Source organism: Pristiophorus japonicus, chromosome 8 (genome assembly GCF_044704955.1).
Source record: "Pristiophorus japonicus isolate sPriJap1 chromosome 8, sPriJap1.hap1, whole genome shotgun sequence".
Classification (NCBI taxonomy): domain Eukaryota; kingdom Metazoa; phylum Chordata; class Chondrichthyes; family Pristiophoridae; genus Pristiophorus; species Pristiophorus japonicus.
The window spans coordinates 217,974,134-217,990,909 of record NC_091984.1 but is presented as its reverse complement, the minus strand read 5'-3'; the positions used below and the strand labels follow the sequence as shown (position 1 = coordinate 217,990,909).

At 44.5% G+C, this 16,776-nt stretch overlaps 1 protein-coding gene across 1 annotated transcript in view; it reads right to left on the bottom strand.

The window, feature by feature from the left end:
* Positions 1 to 16,776, bottom strand: part of pole (polymerase (DNA directed), epsilon) — a 126,160-nt gene that overhangs the window by 95,679 nt on the left and 13,705 nt on the right. Inside the window, exons 8-13 of the mRNA XM_070887921.1 lie at positions 15,116 to 15,196; positions 14,593 to 14,700; positions 13,318 to 13,428; positions 12,960 to 13,045; positions 7,084 to 7,203; positions 5,310 to 5,442 (exon numbers count right to left, since the gene is read on the bottom strand). Of these exons, the coding sequence (XP_070744022.1) occupies positions 5,310 to 5,442; positions 7,084 to 7,203; positions 12,960 to 13,045; positions 13,318 to 13,428; positions 14,593 to 14,700; positions 15,116 to 15,196 (639 nt within the window). The remainder of the gene's footprint in view (positions 1 to 5,309; positions 5,443 to 7,083; positions 7,204 to 12,959; positions 13,046 to 13,317; positions 13,429 to 14,592; positions 14,701 to 15,115; positions 15,197 to 16,776) is intronic.

Sequence of the window (16,776 nt, the reverse complement as noted above, 5' to 3'; positions counted from 1 at the left end):
AATAGTGGAAGAAATAGTTGCATCACTGCCATCCTCTGTCGGCTGAATTTGTTCTCATCCTAAACAACCAGTCAACAAAAAATGTTCCTAAAAGTCCACTATGCCTTTCTATTGTACACTATGCTCCAACACTACTCAACACCCTGACCCAGTTACATTAACAGTCTGACGCTGCTTCTTGATTCAGATCCCATCTGGACAATTTAATTAATTATACTTCCAATTTCCACCCATCCCTCATTTTTATAGATTCCATTTCCAACTCTTACCTTCCCTAACTTCACTCTCTTCCAATCTCTGCCTAAAAGCTTACCACAGACATCGATACATGTCCAGACTCCACTTTCCACACCAGAGCCTCAGAACAGTCATTTTACCTCAGGCAAGATAAGAGCGGCAGTTGGTGAGAGGCGGGAGCGGCCTATAAAAGGCCTAGCGGGAGATCGAGAGCCAGTGGCAGTTGGTGAGAGGCGGGAGCGGCCTATAAAAGGCCTAGCGGGAGATCGAGAGCCAGTGGCAGTTGGTGAGAGGCGGGAGCGGCCTATAAAAGGCCTAGCGGGAGATCGAGAGCCAGTGGCAGTTGGTGAGAGGCGGGAGCGGCCTATAAAAGGCCCAGCGGGAGATCGAGAGCCAGCGGCAGTTGGTGAGAGGCGGGAGCGGCCTATAAAAGGCGTACCGGTGCAGCTACAGCGGGAGAGAAAGCAAAATCTAAGTAGAAAGGAATCAAAAGGTGACGTCACAGCCAATGGGGTAAGTGATTGGCTGGTGATTGGTGAGTAGCTTTTCTTTTTCTTTTTTATATCAGTAAGTGAACTGTAACATTGTTATTACCAATTTAAGGGTATCTAAGGGTTAAGGCATGGCAGGAGAGCTCGGTCACGTGATATGCTCCTCCTGTACCATGTGGGAACTCAGGGACACTTCCAGTGTCCCTGGGGACCACGTATGTGGGAAGTATATCCGCCTCGAGCTCCTGACGGTCCACGTTGCGGAATTGGAGCTGAGGGTGGATTCACTCTGGAGCATCCACGATGCTGAGAATGACGTGAGTATCACGTGTAGTGAGTTGGTCTTACCGCAGGAGAAGGGTCCACAGCCAGATAGGGAATGGAAGACCAGCAGGAAGAGCAGTGCAAGGAAGGTAGTGCAGGGGTCCCCTGTGGTCATCCCCCTGCAAAACAGATACACCACTTTGATGACTCATCAGGGGAGGGCAGCAGCAGCCAAGTTCATGGCACCGTGGCTGGCTCTGCTGCACAAGAGGGCAGGAAAAAAGAGTGGGAGCGCGATAGTGATAGGGGATTCGATGGTGAGGGGAATAGATAGGTGTTTCTGCGGCCGCAACCGAGACTCCAGGATGTTATGTTGCCTCCCTGGTGCAAGGGTCAAGGATGTCTCGGAGCGGGTGCAGGACATTCTGAAATGGGAGGGAGAACAGCCAGTTGTCGTGGTGCACATTGGTATCAACGACATAGGTAAAAAAAGATACGAATTTAAGGAGCTAGGAGCTAAATTAAAAAGTAGGACTTCAAAAGTAGTAATCTCGGGATTGCTACCAGTGCCACGTGCTAGTCAGAGTAGGAATCGCAGGATAGCGCAGATGAATATGTGGCTTGAGCAGTGGTGCAGCAGGGAGGGATTCAAATTCCTGTGGCATTGGAACTGGTTCTGGGGGAGATGGGACCAGTACAAACCGGACGGTCTGCACCTGGGCAGGACCGGAACCAATGTCCCAGGGGGAGTGTTTGCTAATGCTGTTGGGGAGGAGTTAAACTAATATGGCAGGGGGATGGGAACCAATGCAGGGAGACAGAGGGAGACAAAAAGGAGGCAAAAGCAAAAGACAGAAAGGAGATGAGGAAAAGTGGAGGGCAGAGAAACCCAAGGCAAAGAACAAAAAGGGCCACTGTACAGCAAAATTCTAAAAGGACAAAGGGTGTTAAAAAAACAAGCCTGAAGGCTTTGTGTCTTAATGCAAGGAGTATCCGCAATGAGGTGGATGAATTAACTGTGCAAATAGATGTTAACAAATATGATGTGATTGGGATTACGGAGACGTGGCTCCAGGATGATCAGGGCTGGGAACTCAACATCCAGGGGTATTCAACATTCAGGAAGGATAGAATAAAAGGAAAAGGAGGTGGGGTAGCATTGCTGGTTAAAGAGGAGATTAATGCAATAGTTAGGAAAGACATTAGCTTGGATGATGTGGAATCTATATGGGTAGAGCTGCAGAACACCAAAGGGCAAAAAACATTAGTGGGAGTTGTGTACAGACCTCCAAATAGTAGTAGTGATGTTGGGGAGGGCATCAAACAGGAAATTAGGGGTGCATGCAATAAAGGTGCAGCAGTTATAATGGGTGACTTTAATATGCACATAGATTGGGCTAGTCAAACTGGAAGCAATACGGTGGAGGAGGATTTCCTGGAGTGCATAAGGGATGGTTTTCTAGACCAATATGTCGAGGAACCAACTAGGGGGGAGGCCATCTTAGACTAGGTGTTGTGTAATGAGAGAGGATTAATTAGCAATCTCATTGTGCGAGGCCCCTTGGGGAAGAGTGACCATAATATGGTGGAATTCTGCATTAGGATGGAGAATGAAACAGTTAATTCAGAGACCATGGTCCAGAACTTAAAGAAGGGTAACTTTGAAGGTATAAGGCGTGAATTGGCTAGGATAGATTGGTGAATGATACTTAAGGGGTTGACTGTGGATGGGCAATGGCAGAGATTTAGAGACCGCATGGATGAATTACAACAAGTGTACATTCCTGTCTGGTGTAAAAATAAAAAAGGGAAGGTGGCTCAACCGTGGCTATCTAGGGAAATCAGGGATAGTATTAAAGCCAAGGAAGTGGCATACAAATTGGCCAGAAATAGCAGCGAACCTGGGGACTGGGAGAAATTTAGAACTCAGCAGAGGAGGACAAAGGGTTTGATTAGGGCAGGGAAAATGGAGTACGAGAAGAAGCTTGCAGGGAACATTAAGGCGGATTGCAAAAGTTTCTATAGGTATGTAAAGAGGAAAAGGTTAGTAAAGACAAAGGTAGGTTCCCTGCAGTCAGAATCAGGGGAAGTCATGATGAGGAACAAAGAAATGGCAGACCAATTGAACAAGTACTTTGGTTCAGTATTCACTAAGGAGGACACAAACAACCTTCCGGATATAAAAAGGGTCAGAGGGTCGAGTAAGGAGGAGAAACTGAGGGAAACCTTTATTAGTCGGGAAATTGTGTTGGGGAAATTGATGGGATTGAAGGCCGAGAAATCCCCAGGGCCTGATGGACTGCATCCCAGAGTACTTAAGGAGGTGGCCTTGGAAATAGCGGATGCATTGACAGTCATTTTCCAACATTCCATTGACTCTGGATCAGTTCCTATCGAGTGGAGGGTAGCCAATGTAACCCCACTTTTTAAAAAAGGAGGGAGAGAGAAAACAGGGAATTATAGACCGGTCAGCCTGACCTCAGTAGTGGGTAAAATGATGGAATCAATTATTAAGGATGTCATAGCAGCGCATTTGGAAAATGGTGACATGATAGGTCCAAGTCAGCATGGATTTGTGAAAGGGAAATCATGCTTGACAAATCTTCTGGAATTTTGAGGATGTTTCCAGTAAAGTGGACAAAGGAGAACCAGTTGATGTGGTATATTTGGACTTTCAGAAGGCTTTCGACAAGGTCCCACACAAGAGATTAATGAGCAAAGTTAAAGCACATGGGATTGGGGGTAGTGTGCTGACGTGGATTGAGAACTGGTTGTCAGACAGGAAGCAAAGAGTAGGAGTAAATGGGTACTTTTCAGAATGGCAGGCAGTGACTAGTGGGGTACCGCAAGGTTCTGTGCTGGGGCCCCAGCTGTTTACATTATACATTAAATTTAGATTAAATGTAGTATCTCCAAATTTGCGGATGACACTAAGTTGGGTGGCAGTGTGAGCTGCGAGGAGGATGCTATGAGGCTGCAGAGTGACTTGGATAGGTTAGGTGAGTGGGCAAATGCGTGGCAGATGAAGTATAATGTGGATAAATGTGAGGTTATCCACTTTGGTGGTAAAAACAGAGAGACAGACTATTATCTGAATGGTGACAGATTAGGAAAAGGGAAGGTGCAACGAGACCTGGGTGTCATGGTACATCAGTCATTGAAGGTTGGCATGCAGGTACAGCAGGCGGTTAAGAAAGCAAATGGCATGTTGGCCTTCATAGCGAGGGGATTTGAGTACAGGGGCAGGGAGGTGTTGCTACAGTTGTACAGGGCCTTGGTGAGGCCACACCTGGAGTATTGTGTACAGTTTTGGTCTCCTAACTTGAGGAAGGACATACTTGCTGTTGAGGGAGTGCAGCGAAGATTCACCAGACTGATTCCCGGGATGGTGGGACTGACCTATCAAGAAAGACTGAATCAACTGGGCTTGTATTCACTGGAGTTCAGAAGAGTGAGAGGGGACCTCATAGAAACGTTTAAAATTCTGACGGGTTTGGACAGGTTGGATGCAGGAAGAATGTTCCCAATGTTGGGGAAGTCCAGAACCAGGGGTCACAGTCTAAGGATAAGGGGTAAGCCATTTAGGACCGAGATAAGGAGAAACTTCTTCACCCAGAGAGTGGTGAACCTGTGGAATTCTCTACCACGGGAAGTAGTTGAGGCCAATTCACTAAATATATTCAAAAGGGAGTTAGATGAAGTCCTTACTACTCGGGGGATCAAGGGGTATGGCGTGAAAGCAGGAAGTGGGTACTGAAGTTTCATGTTCAGCCATGAACTCGTTGAATGGCGGTGCAGGCTAGAAGGGCTGAATGGCCTGCTCCTGCACCTATTTTCTATGTTTCTATAAAAGGGAGTTAGATGAAGTCCTTACTACTCGGGGGATCAAGGGGTATGGCGAGAAAGCAGGAAAGGGGTACTGAAGTTTCATGTTCAGCCATGAACTCATTGAATGGCGATGCAGGCTAGAAGGGCTGAATGGCCTGCTCCTGCACCTATTTTCTATGTTTCTATACATCTGTTCCATTTCCTATGCCTCCACTCTCAATGATGACAGAGCCATTGCCTTCCGATCCGATACCATTGGTCCCTGTATTAACCAGATTGTTTTGTACCATATTTCCCACCACCAAGCACACCTTTCCATCCCATTTCTGCTTCCCAGTGATACATTTTCCTTCGAGATACCCGTGTTCATTCTTCCAACACCCCAAGTTCTGCCAGCCACCTTTTGGCATTTTCACATGCAATCACTGCAGAAGCAATCCCCGTTCATTCATCTTTTCTGAACATTTACTACCCATCTGCTGTTGTTACCTGTGGTTCTTCGGTGGCCATTCGACACATATCTTCAGGGTCCAACTCCACAGGGTCATATCCCAGTTTGGCCTTGGCTGCAGCCTTCAAATTCTGACTGCCCACAGGGAGGTAACTATCTCTCTTGACCCACCTGGCATGAAAAGGGCACTCAATTTAAAAATTACACTCCAGTCCAACAGCAGCCCAAATGGGGAGAGGGGCTGCTGTATGTGCCATTCTGAACATATGGAATAAAGAATATTCGAGGCCTCAAGATGAAGTGTACTCATACCCACTACTTTTCAGCAAATATGCTCAAGACAAATCTGAGCTTTCCTCGGCAGTTTACTCCCAAAGTGTAGGGTGTACAAAAATCATTGGCCACTACACTGCTCATGGGAGGCAATTTGTTTATAACAACAACAACCACTTGTATTTACATAGCACCTTTAATGCAGTGAAACGTCACGTGATGCTTCACAGGAGCATCATCAAACAAAAGCAGACACTGAGGTACATAAGCAGAAATTAGGACAGACGCTTGGTCAAAGAGGTAGGTTTTAAGGAGCGTCTTAAAAGGAGGAGACGTGGAAAGGTTTAGAGAGGGAATTCCAAAGCTCAGGTTCTTGGCAGCTGAAGGCACAGCCCCAATGATGGAGTGATTAAAATCGGCAATGCACAAGAGGCCAGCATTGGAGGAGCGGAGATATTTCGGAGGGTTGTAGGGCTGGATGGTTACAGAGATAGGGACAGGCGAGGCCATGAAGGAATTTGAAAACAAGGATGAGAATTATTATTATTTTTTTTTTTAAATGAGGTTTTGCTTCACTAGGAGTCAGTGTAGGTCAGCGAGCACAGGGGTGGAGGGTGAAAGGGACTTGGTGCAAGTTAGGACATGGGCAGCAGAGTTTTGGATGAGCTTAAGCTTATGAAGGGTGGAAGATGAGAGGAGAGCCAGGAGCGAGTTGGAATATCCAAGTCTAGAGATAACAAAGGCATGGATCAGGGTTTCAGCAGTAGATGAGTTGAGGCAGGAGTGGAGTTGAGCGATGTTACGGAGGTGGAAATAGGCGGTCTTAGTGATAGCACGGAAACTCATCTCGGGGACAAACCAAGGTTGAGAACAGCCTGGTTCAGCCTCAGATAGTTGCCAGGGAAAGGAACGAGAATCCCTTGCTAAAGGACATGTTGCAGTTTATCAAACCACATCAGCAATCAAATACAGTCATCGATCCAAATTGTTAACTCAGTTTTTCTCCCCATAGATGCTGCCTGACCTGCTGAGTGTTTCTAGCATTTCCTATTTGTATTTCAGCAAGCAACTCTATTTTAGCAGTGGTTTAGTGGCACACATGTGAAAGTGGATTCCTTGGGCAACAACAGAATCCATTTCCTTTTGGGGACATTAATGTGAAGGTCTGTGAAGGCTGCAGAGCAGTTTACGGAGTCAAAGTTTTAGCAATTATGGAAGGACACTGGGTCATTGCTCACAAAGGCAGCAGAGACTACGTCCTCAATCTCAGGCTGGCACTTTAATGAAGGTTATATCTATAATAGTTGTCGCTGAATGAATGGGGTACAATTAAAAAGTTTTTAAAATGTTCACGATGAAAAATGTCAATGTTGGGGAATGGAATAGTTTCCACTTTGGGGACATCAACTGTTGACATCAAGAACTCCCAACTGGAGAATAAAGGCAAAGGTACCCAAACTTCAGACATCTACATTAATCATGTTACAATTAAGTTCACTTGTACAAATAAAGACAATTCTATCAGCCCGAATCTTGTACCTGTAGCAGTCCATATGAATGCTCTGACTGGCTTTAAACTCGCCCTGGCTATCCTTCTGAAAGCCAATCTCTTTGTACATGTTCAAACCATGCACCGCTGCTCGTGTCTCCACAAAAGGCCTGGAAAGCATAGACCAAATGCAAATTAGTTCTGAAGAAAGCAATGTACTTAAGACTCTTCCACTCTCCAGTGCAAAATAACAGCCCAGAAGTAAACTTCCCACAAAGATCTCATGATCTCTGTGGACAGAAGTGTGTTTTTTCTGACATGCAATAAAATCAGCACAAATTAATGAGGAATCCTCAACACGAGCCTCTGTGACGTCAACAAACTGTCTGAGCAGCCAACTGCAATGCAGAATTCTCTCAGACTGAGAACCAGGAAGTGAGCAAGCTCCCTTGATTCTAACTTGTTTTAAATGTTAGAAAGCCAAACAAAGATTTGGGCTTTCAAATGGGGAAAAGGTAAACCTGAAATAAAGATGAACAAACATTTAAACAAAATTAAGTTTCTTAAATTTTATTTTTTATTAAAATTGATAAATTTGGTACTCCACAAAATATAAATAAATTTTCAGGACTATAAGGTTTGATTAGCGATCAATACGATGTAAAAACCCCAGTTCCACCTAACCCAAAAGAGTCTAACTTTTAATGGGGTATTTAATGGTGATATTACCACAGAAGAACCAAAGTTGTTGCCAGTTTTCCTGATTTGACAGATTACACTGATTGTCGGCTGTGTGTGCGACTGACCACAACTTCATGATTTCCGCATTTATGTAGCGCAAAATACTGAAGTTGCGGTCAGTTTCAAAGGGGCAATAACAGCGAACGGTGTTAATATCCACCGCAAATTCTGGGCCAATATCACTTCTGGAAATGTTACCAATACATTTTGCATTCTACCTACAAAGAACGCTTATGGCATCTAGGGCCCAAGTTTCGGCCTCAGTTGCTCCTGATTTTTGGAGCAACTGGTGTAGAACGGAGTATCTTAAGAAATTCAAATTCTTGGCATTTAGTTTGCTCCAGTTCTAGTCAGTTAGAACAGTTTCACTTTGGAACAGAATTTTTTTCCAAAAGGGGGAGTGTCCGGCCACTTACGCCTGTTTTCAAAGTTTCGGCAGTGAAAACTTACTCCAAACTAACTTAGAATGGAGTAAGTGAAGATTTTTGTACGCTCTAAAAAACCTTGTCTACACTTTAGAAAATCAGACGTAGGTTACAAATCAGGCGTAGGGAAATGGGGGGGGGGGTTTAAAGGAAAGTTTACAAACATTAAACACTTCAGTTTTACAAATAAAGAGCCATCATCAATAATAAATGATAAAAACATCAATAAATCAACCAATAAATCAAAAAAAATTAATAAGAAACCCCCTCCAGTGTGTCTCTATCTCTCTGTCTGTCTGTGTGTGTGTCTCACTCTCTGTCTGTCAGTGTCTGTGTTTCTGACAGTGAGGGAAGGGGGGGGAGAAGGGGAAGGGGGGGGGGGGAAGAGAAGAGGAGAAGGGGAAGGGGGGGAGAGAAGAGGAGAAGAGGAGAAGGGGAAGGGGGGGAGAAAAGAGGAGAAGGCAAAGGGGGGGAGAAAAGAGGAGGAGGGGAAGGGGGAGGGAAAAGAGGAGAAGGGGAAGGGGGGAGAAAGGTAAAGGGGGGGAGAAAGGAGAAGGGGGGGGAGAAAGGAGAAGGGGGGGGAGAAAGGAGAAGGGGGGGGAGAAAGGAGAAGGGGGGGGAGAAAGGAGAAGGGGGGGGAGAAAGGAGAAGGGGGGGGAGAAAGGAGAAGGGGGGAGAAAGGAGAAGGGGGGGAGAAAGGAGAAGGGGGGAGAAAGGAGAAGGGGGGAGAAAGGAGAAGGGGGGAGAAAGGAGAAGGGGGGGGGGAGAAAGGAGAAGGGGGGGGGGAGAAAGGAGAAGGGGGGGGGAGAAAGGAGAAGGGGGGGGAGAAAGGAGAAGGGGGGGGAGAAAGGAGAAGGGGGGGGAGAAAGGAGAAGGGGGGGAGAAAGGAGAAGGGGGGGGAGAAAGGAGAAGGGGGGGGAGAAAGGAGAAGGGGGGGAGAAAGGAGAAGGGGGGGGAGAAAGGAGAAGGGGGGGAGAAAGGAGAAGGGGGGGAGAAAGGAGAAGGGGGGGAGAAAGGAGAAGGGGGGAGAAAGGAGAAGGGGGGGGGAGAAAGGAGAAGGGGGGGGGAGAAAGGAGAAGGGGGGGGGGAGAAAGGAGAAGGGGGGGAGAAAGGAGAAGGGGGGGGGAGAAAGGAGATGGGGGGGAGAAAGGAGAAGGGGGGGGGAGAAAGGAGAAGGGGGGGGAAGGAGATGTGGGGGGAGGGAAGGAGATGGGGGGGGGGGAGGGAAGGAGATGGGGGGGGGGGAGGGAAGGAGATGGGGGGGGAGGGAAGGAGATGGGGGGGGAGGGAAGGAGATGGGGGGGGGAGGGAAGGAGATGGGGGGGGAGGGAAGGAGATGGGGGGGGGTGAAGGAGATGGGGGGGGGGAGTGAAGGAGATGGGGGGGGAGGGAAGGAGATGGGGGAGCGAAGGCTGAACGGGCTGGGCCCCAAGACTTCGGGCAGGGCCCGTCTCCAGCACCAGATTTACAGGTAGGTGGCGTTGGGTCGGGTCGGGAGCATGGGTCGGGTCGGGTCGGGGGTGGGGGCAGGAGAGCACGGGTCAGTTCGTGTTGGGGGCGGGGGGACGGAGATCAGGTTGGGTTGGGTCCGGTACCGGGCCGAGGGGGCCGGGGTCGGGAGCGCGGGTCAGGTCGGAGGGGTGGTGGGAGGGAGGTCGGTTCGGTTCGTGGGGGGGAGGCGGGTCGGGTCCAGGGGGGGCAGGAGTCGAGTCGGGTCGGGAGAAAGCAGGAGCTGGGCGTGGGAGGAGCCTTATGCATGCAGCCCCAGTGAGGCCATTCGGCCAGGGCTAGGGGCTGCATGCTTCGGGCCCCTCCCACACAGTTTTGGGCGCCTGGAGCTACTGCACATGTGCGCCCACTTCTAGGTGACTACCTTATATTGATGGCCTCTAAGTTTGTTCTTCCCCACAAGTGGAAACACACTCTGCATCTACTTTATCAAACCTTCCATAATTTAAAAAACTCCTATTAGGACACCCCTCAGCCTTCTCTTTTCTCGAGAAAAGCGACCCGGCCTGTTCCCCCTTTTCTGATATGTATACACTCAGTCCTGGTATTATCATTGTAAATCTTTTTTGCACCCTCTCTAGTGCCCTTTTTATAATATGGCAACCAGAACTGAACACAGTACTCAAAGTGTGGTCGAACCAGGGTTTGATACAAGTTTAGTATAACTTCTCTATTTTTCAATTATTGGCTTTATTGACCTAGGTTACAACTTTTACTGATTTGTGTATTTGTACTCTCAGATCCTTTTGCTCCTCTATCCCCATTTATATTCTTATTTTCCCAAGTAATACGTGGGTCTCATTTATTTTTAACCAAAATGTCTCACTTATCTATGTTGAAATTCATTTGCCAATTATATGGCCATCCTGTAAGTTTATTAATGTCTTCTTGTAATTTGTTGCCGTCCTCCTCAGTGTTTTGACTATCCCTCCCAATTTGGTGTCGTCTGCAAATTTAGAAATTGTATTTTTGATTTCAAAGTCTAAATCGTTGATATAAATTGTGAACAGCAGCAGACTCGGCACGGATCCTTGTGGGACCTCACTTCCCACCTTCTGCCACTGTGAATAGCTATCCTTTATCCCTACTCTGCTTGTTGTCTCAGCCAGCCAGCTATCCATTATGCCTCTTGTCCCCTGACTCCGCTTGCTTGGACCTTATTCATTAGTCAATTATGTTGTTCCTGATCGAAGGCATTTTGGAAATCTAGATAAATTACATTTATTCAATTATCCTTGTCTATTTCTCTCGAATTCAATGAGGTTGGTCGAGGAAGACTTTCCCTTTTGAAATTCATGTTGACTATTCATCATTATATTTTTGGTTTCTAGATGTTTTTCTATATCCTCCTTTAGTAGGGATTCCATTGTTAAGCTGACTGGCATATCGTTCCCTGAACATATTCTATCTCCTTCTTAAATATAGGTATAATGTTAGCTATCTGCTAGTCCTCTGGCATTACACCTTTTTCAAATGAATTATTAAATACGTGCAATAGTGCCGTTGCTATCTCTTCCCTCGTTTTTTTTTTGAATGTGCGGTTGCAATCAATCCGGACCTGGGGTTTTATTCTTGGAGTTTATTTAGCATTTCTTTTTTTACTTTAAATGTGGTTATATCATTTCTAATCTCATCTTCCGATGTCATATCCACATGATTAGTCTCTCTGGTAAATACTGAAGCAAAATAATTATTTAATATTTCTGCCATTTCAATATTGCTGCTGTGATTTTATCCTGACTATCCCTTAATGGCCCTATTCCCATCCTGATTTTCCTTCTTTTTTTTTTTATTTGTGCCTGTAGAATATTTTATTATGTTCCTTGATAATTTCCTAATTCCCCTTTACCTTCCTAATTGTTTTTTTGACTTCTCTCCAAGTCTCTTTGTATTCTCCCTTGTCTTGCTCTCCTCTGCTGTACACGTACTGAGCGTACATCCCTTTCCTTACGTCTTTATTCATCCACAATGTCTCAGCTTTTTTTTTTAAAAAGCAGAATATATTTTTCCTGGGCTCTGTTGAACACCATTGTAAATGTTTTCCATTGCTGTTCGACATCACTATTCACCAATATTGTTGTCCATTTTATTTTCACCCAAGTTCTATTCTCAGCCCCTTAAAATAAGCTTTTCTCCAATCTATTACCCTGGTCTTTGTCATTCTTGCATCCTTCTGAAATATTATCCTAAATATTATATTGTGGTTGCTATTGCCTAGATAGTCCCCTACTTTTACTTCATTTATCTACTCTGGTTCATTTTCCATTATGAGATCCAGGAGTGAATCCTCCCTTGTTGGGTGTCTTGCATGCTGGGTTAGAAAGGAGTCCTGTAGACATTGTAGGAATTCCCTTGTCCCTTTTACTTATCTACAGCAAGTTGAACTATAAACTACATAGCAAGACAAAAAGGAAAATACTACATATGCTGAAAATCTGAAATAAAAAAAGAAAATGCTGTAAACACTCAGCAGGTCAGACAGCACCTGTGGAGAGAGAAAGAGTTAATGTTTCAGATCAATGCCCTTTCATCAAAACCTGAAAGATTTGAGAGATAAAGCAGCTTTTAAGCAAGTACAGAGCCAGTACTCAAATTTGTACTTGTTTCAAAGCTGTTCATCCAACATCTTCCAGATCTAATGAAAGGTCATGGACCTGAAACACTAACTCTGTTTCTCCCTCCACAGATGTTGTCTGACCTGCCGAGTGTTTACCACAGTTTCTGTATTTATTTAAGTACATAGTAAGTGTTTCTTTTAAAATCTTCTCAGCCCCTTTTTGCTAATCCAACATGTTCATTGTGATTTATAACTGCATTAAACTGTTATTTTTAGGAAGGGAAAGAGGACAAGACCAATTAAACAGGATATTCAGGATTATTCAGAGTCCTCTATCACAATACTGCAATACTCCTAACTTTGCCATGCAGGGCAACGGATTTAACACAGACCAAACATCACACAACAAATCCTCAAATCGCCACCTCCTGCCTTATGCAGTGTAATTTGCTGCTCAAATACTACTCATATGCATTAAAAAGTTGGTTGTTGTGACAGATGGGACTGCAAGTTCCTAGGAAAGGTAATGGGTTTAGCTGAGAGTAGCCAATCATTGAGAAGTCCCAGAGGCAGTGAAAATGTCACTTAGAGCAGATCTGAACAAAGCACTTGCCCTAGCTTTAAAGATTATGGAGTATCAGTCACTGCAGTATGAATAATAAACAAAATACTAAAGTGAAAACACAACACTCACCAATCGAAAGAGTCGCCATTATATGTCACAAGTATGTTGGGTTTAGTTTCCTGGACGTGTTCAAACCATCTCCGAATTAAGCTTGCCTAAACCACAATAAAAAGTAAAAGCTCACAGTGACTACAGCTCACCAGCCATTAGCAAAAGTCAAGTCTTTTCATAAAATGACTTCTGTAAATTGAGGAAGACGGTAACTGGACAGGAGTCGGCACCTGTGAAATGGGGAATGATTGACTCAAGTGGCTAACACTACACACATTCTACAGTTACACTTTAGTGTAAAAAGCTAAATCACCCAACAAACACTTTCAAAATATCGTATCAAATCAAATAAGTTAATCAAACAGATTTCACCCACCTCATCTGGCTCATTAAAAACACAAAAAGGGCCTTCATATTCTGGCTTTGGTGTAAATTCAAAATCCTCAATATCTTCAGACACAATTTCCCTGTTTGTGATCAAATAGCCCTGAAAAGACATATAAAATTAAATATTATGCATGCACGTGATTTCAAAGTCATATATCAGTTACTGTCCTGTACAACACTGAGAAACAGCTGATAAGACTCCAACAACAACTTGCATTTGTATAGCACCTTTAACGTGGAAAAATATCCCAAGACATATCAGAAGCAAAATTAGAATAAAATGGATGTGAGCCAAAGATGGAAATGTTCGGAGGGGTGACCTAAAGCTTGGTCAAAGAGGTGGGTTTTAACAAGGATCTTAAAGAATAGGGAGGTGGTGAGGGGTATAGGGAGGAAATTACAGCGCACAAGACCTAGGCGGCTGAAGGTACAGCTGTCAATGCTAACGGGGTTGCACAAAATGCCAGAGTTGGAGGAAACAAGAATTGAGTTAGAGGAGCTGGAAGGGTCGGGGAGGGGAAGAGTTACAATGATGGAGGGGTGAGGCCATGAAGGGATTTAAACACGTGGATGAAAATTTTAAGTTTGAGGCATTGTGCGACTGGGAGCCAATAGAAGGCAGCAAGGACAGGAGTGACGGGTGAGTGAGACTTGGTGCGGGATAGGATACAGGCAACAGGGTTTGCATGAGCTGAAGTTTATGAAGGGTGGAGGATGGGAGGCCAGCCAGGAAAGCATTGAAATAATCAAGTCTGGAGGAGGTGGTAAATGCATGGGTGACGCTTTTAGCAGAAAATGGGCTGCTCTGAGGCGATGTTATAAAAGTGGAAGTCAGCAGTCTTTGTGATGGAGAAGATATGGGGTCAGAAGCTCAGCCCACTGTTGAATAGGATGTAAGGTTGCAAACAGTCTGCTTCAACCTGAGACAGTGGCCAAGGAGAGGGATGAAATAGGTGTCACGGTTGCTGAGTTTGTGGCAGCATGATGGTTTCAGTCTTACCAATGTTTCACTGGACTTCAAATGCAGTTGCAGATTTAAGCTGTAGTATTGACTAATGGAGTACTTAATATGTCCCTTCTTGCTACTCAATCCACCGTTGCTTGGTATATTTTCTGTGACCCACTCTTAGAGTTGACATTAAATTTAAATTTAAAAATAATGCAAGAACTGCACAGCGGGTTTTTTGCTATTCCACGCGCTGATCAACCTGCTTTGAACTTGAGCATTTGCAGTTTTCATTTTTATTAAAATAACTAAACAAACCTGTCCATCAATCATATAGGAAATCATCATAATTTGGTCATTCTCAGCATCTGGAAATTTCAATGGCAGTTTTGTAGTTTCAATGTCAAAAGCCAAAACAACAGGATCCTGAAAAAGTCAATAGTATAGAAAAAATAAATATCCCATTCAAATCATCCAAAGATAAAGAACTTGTATAAAAACTAGCATAACTCTGGATTCCCATCTTTGCTATTAATACATGGTTCTAAAATGGAAATTATATACAAGAAGTTGAATTTAAAGAGTTTTTAGTGAGCTCAATAACATAATTCTGGGATTATGTTCCTCATAAGTGCAATTAAATTCTATGAGCAACTTTACTTAAAGTGTAAACACAACTATACATTTACAATAGAACTGTATTATACACAGATCAATTGGGAAAAATAAAAAGGAAAACGCGCCTAACTGGTATGTTATACAAAAAAGGAGTTTGGTTTACTGTAGGTATATCTTGCTTCTTTCAGATTTGGATGAAACTGTACATTCATCTACTACTTACTGGTCTTTCAACCAAGTCATCCCTACGTATGATCTCGGGAGGATAGATACCACCACGGATTCGAATATTGTACCAATGTGCCTAGAAAGTAAGAGTGTAAAAAATATAATCTTAATCGATGCATAATCAAGTTGACACTGCCGAAGATAGACTAAACTACAGAACTACCTTTCCACTTAAACAAAGCATTCATAACCTTGCGTTGCTCATATTTCACCGAGATAAGCAGTTACATTTAATGCCAGTGGCAGTCATCCTACAGGAGTCACTTGCAGGAGAACGGTCACACGAGAATTCTATTCCCAATAATCTCAATTTCAGGATGCAGCCCTACTACAGCCGAACCCTTGAATAGTGTTAGAAAAATTCCACCCCATGTGTCCCAAGTTTAATTAAAATTGAAAGAGAGACTCAATCACAGGAATACTTTCATGCAACTCTTGGTTGCTCAGTTATCAACATTTCAGTGAACAGGCAGTTGTCGTGGTGCATATAGGTACCAACGATATAGGTAAAAAATGGGATGAGGTCCTACAAGACGAATTTAGGGAGCTAGGAGCTAAATTAAAAGGTCGGACCTCAAAAATAGTAATCTCAGGATTGCTACCGGTGCCACGTGCTAGTCAGAGTAGGAATCGCAGGATAGCTCAGATGAATACGTGGCTTGAGGAGTGGTGCAGAAGAGAGGGATTCAAATTCTTGGGATATTGGAACAGGTTCTGGGGGATGTGGGACCAGTACAAACCGGATGGTCTGCACCTGGGCAGGACTGAAACCAATGTCCTAGGGGGAGTGTTTGCTAGTGCTGTTGGCTGTTGGGGAGGGGTTAAACTAATATGGCAGGGGGATGGGAACCGATGCAGGGAGACAGAGGGAAGTAGAATGGGGCAGAAAAGATAGAAAGAAGAAAAGTAAAAGTGGAGGGCAGAGAAACCCAAGGCAAAAAGCAAAAAGGGCCACATTACAGCAAAATTCTAAAGGGGCAAAGTGTGTTAAAAAGACAAGCCTGAAGGCTCTGTGCCTCAATGCGAGGAGTATTTGGAATAAGGTGGACGAATTAACTGCGCAGATAGCAGTTAATGGATATGATGTAACTGGCATCACGGAGACATGGCTCCACGGTGACCAAGGTTGGGGACTCAACATCCAGAGGTATTCAACATTCAGGAAGGATAGACAGAAAGGAAAAGGAGGTGGGGTGGCGTTGCTAGTTAAAGAGGAAATTAACGCAATAGTAAGGAAGGACATTAGCTTGGATGATGGGTGGAGCTACAGAATACCAAAGGGCAGAAAACACTAGTGTAACACTACTTTTTAAGAAAGGAGGGAGAGAGAAAACGGGTAATTATAGACCGGTTAGCCTGACATCAGTAGTGGGGAAAATGTTGGAATCAATTATTAAAGATAAAATAGCAGAGCATTTGGAAAGCAGTGACAGGACCGGTCCAAATCAGCATGGATTTATGAAAGGGAAAGCATGCTTGACAAATCTTCTTGAATTTTTTGAGGATGTAACTGGTAGAGTGGACAAGGGAGAACCAGTGGATGTGGTGTTTTTGGACTTTCAAAAGGCTTTTGACAAGGTCCCACACAAGAGATTGGTGTGCAAAATTAAAGCACATGGTATTGGGGGTACTGTACTGGCATGGATAGAGAACTGG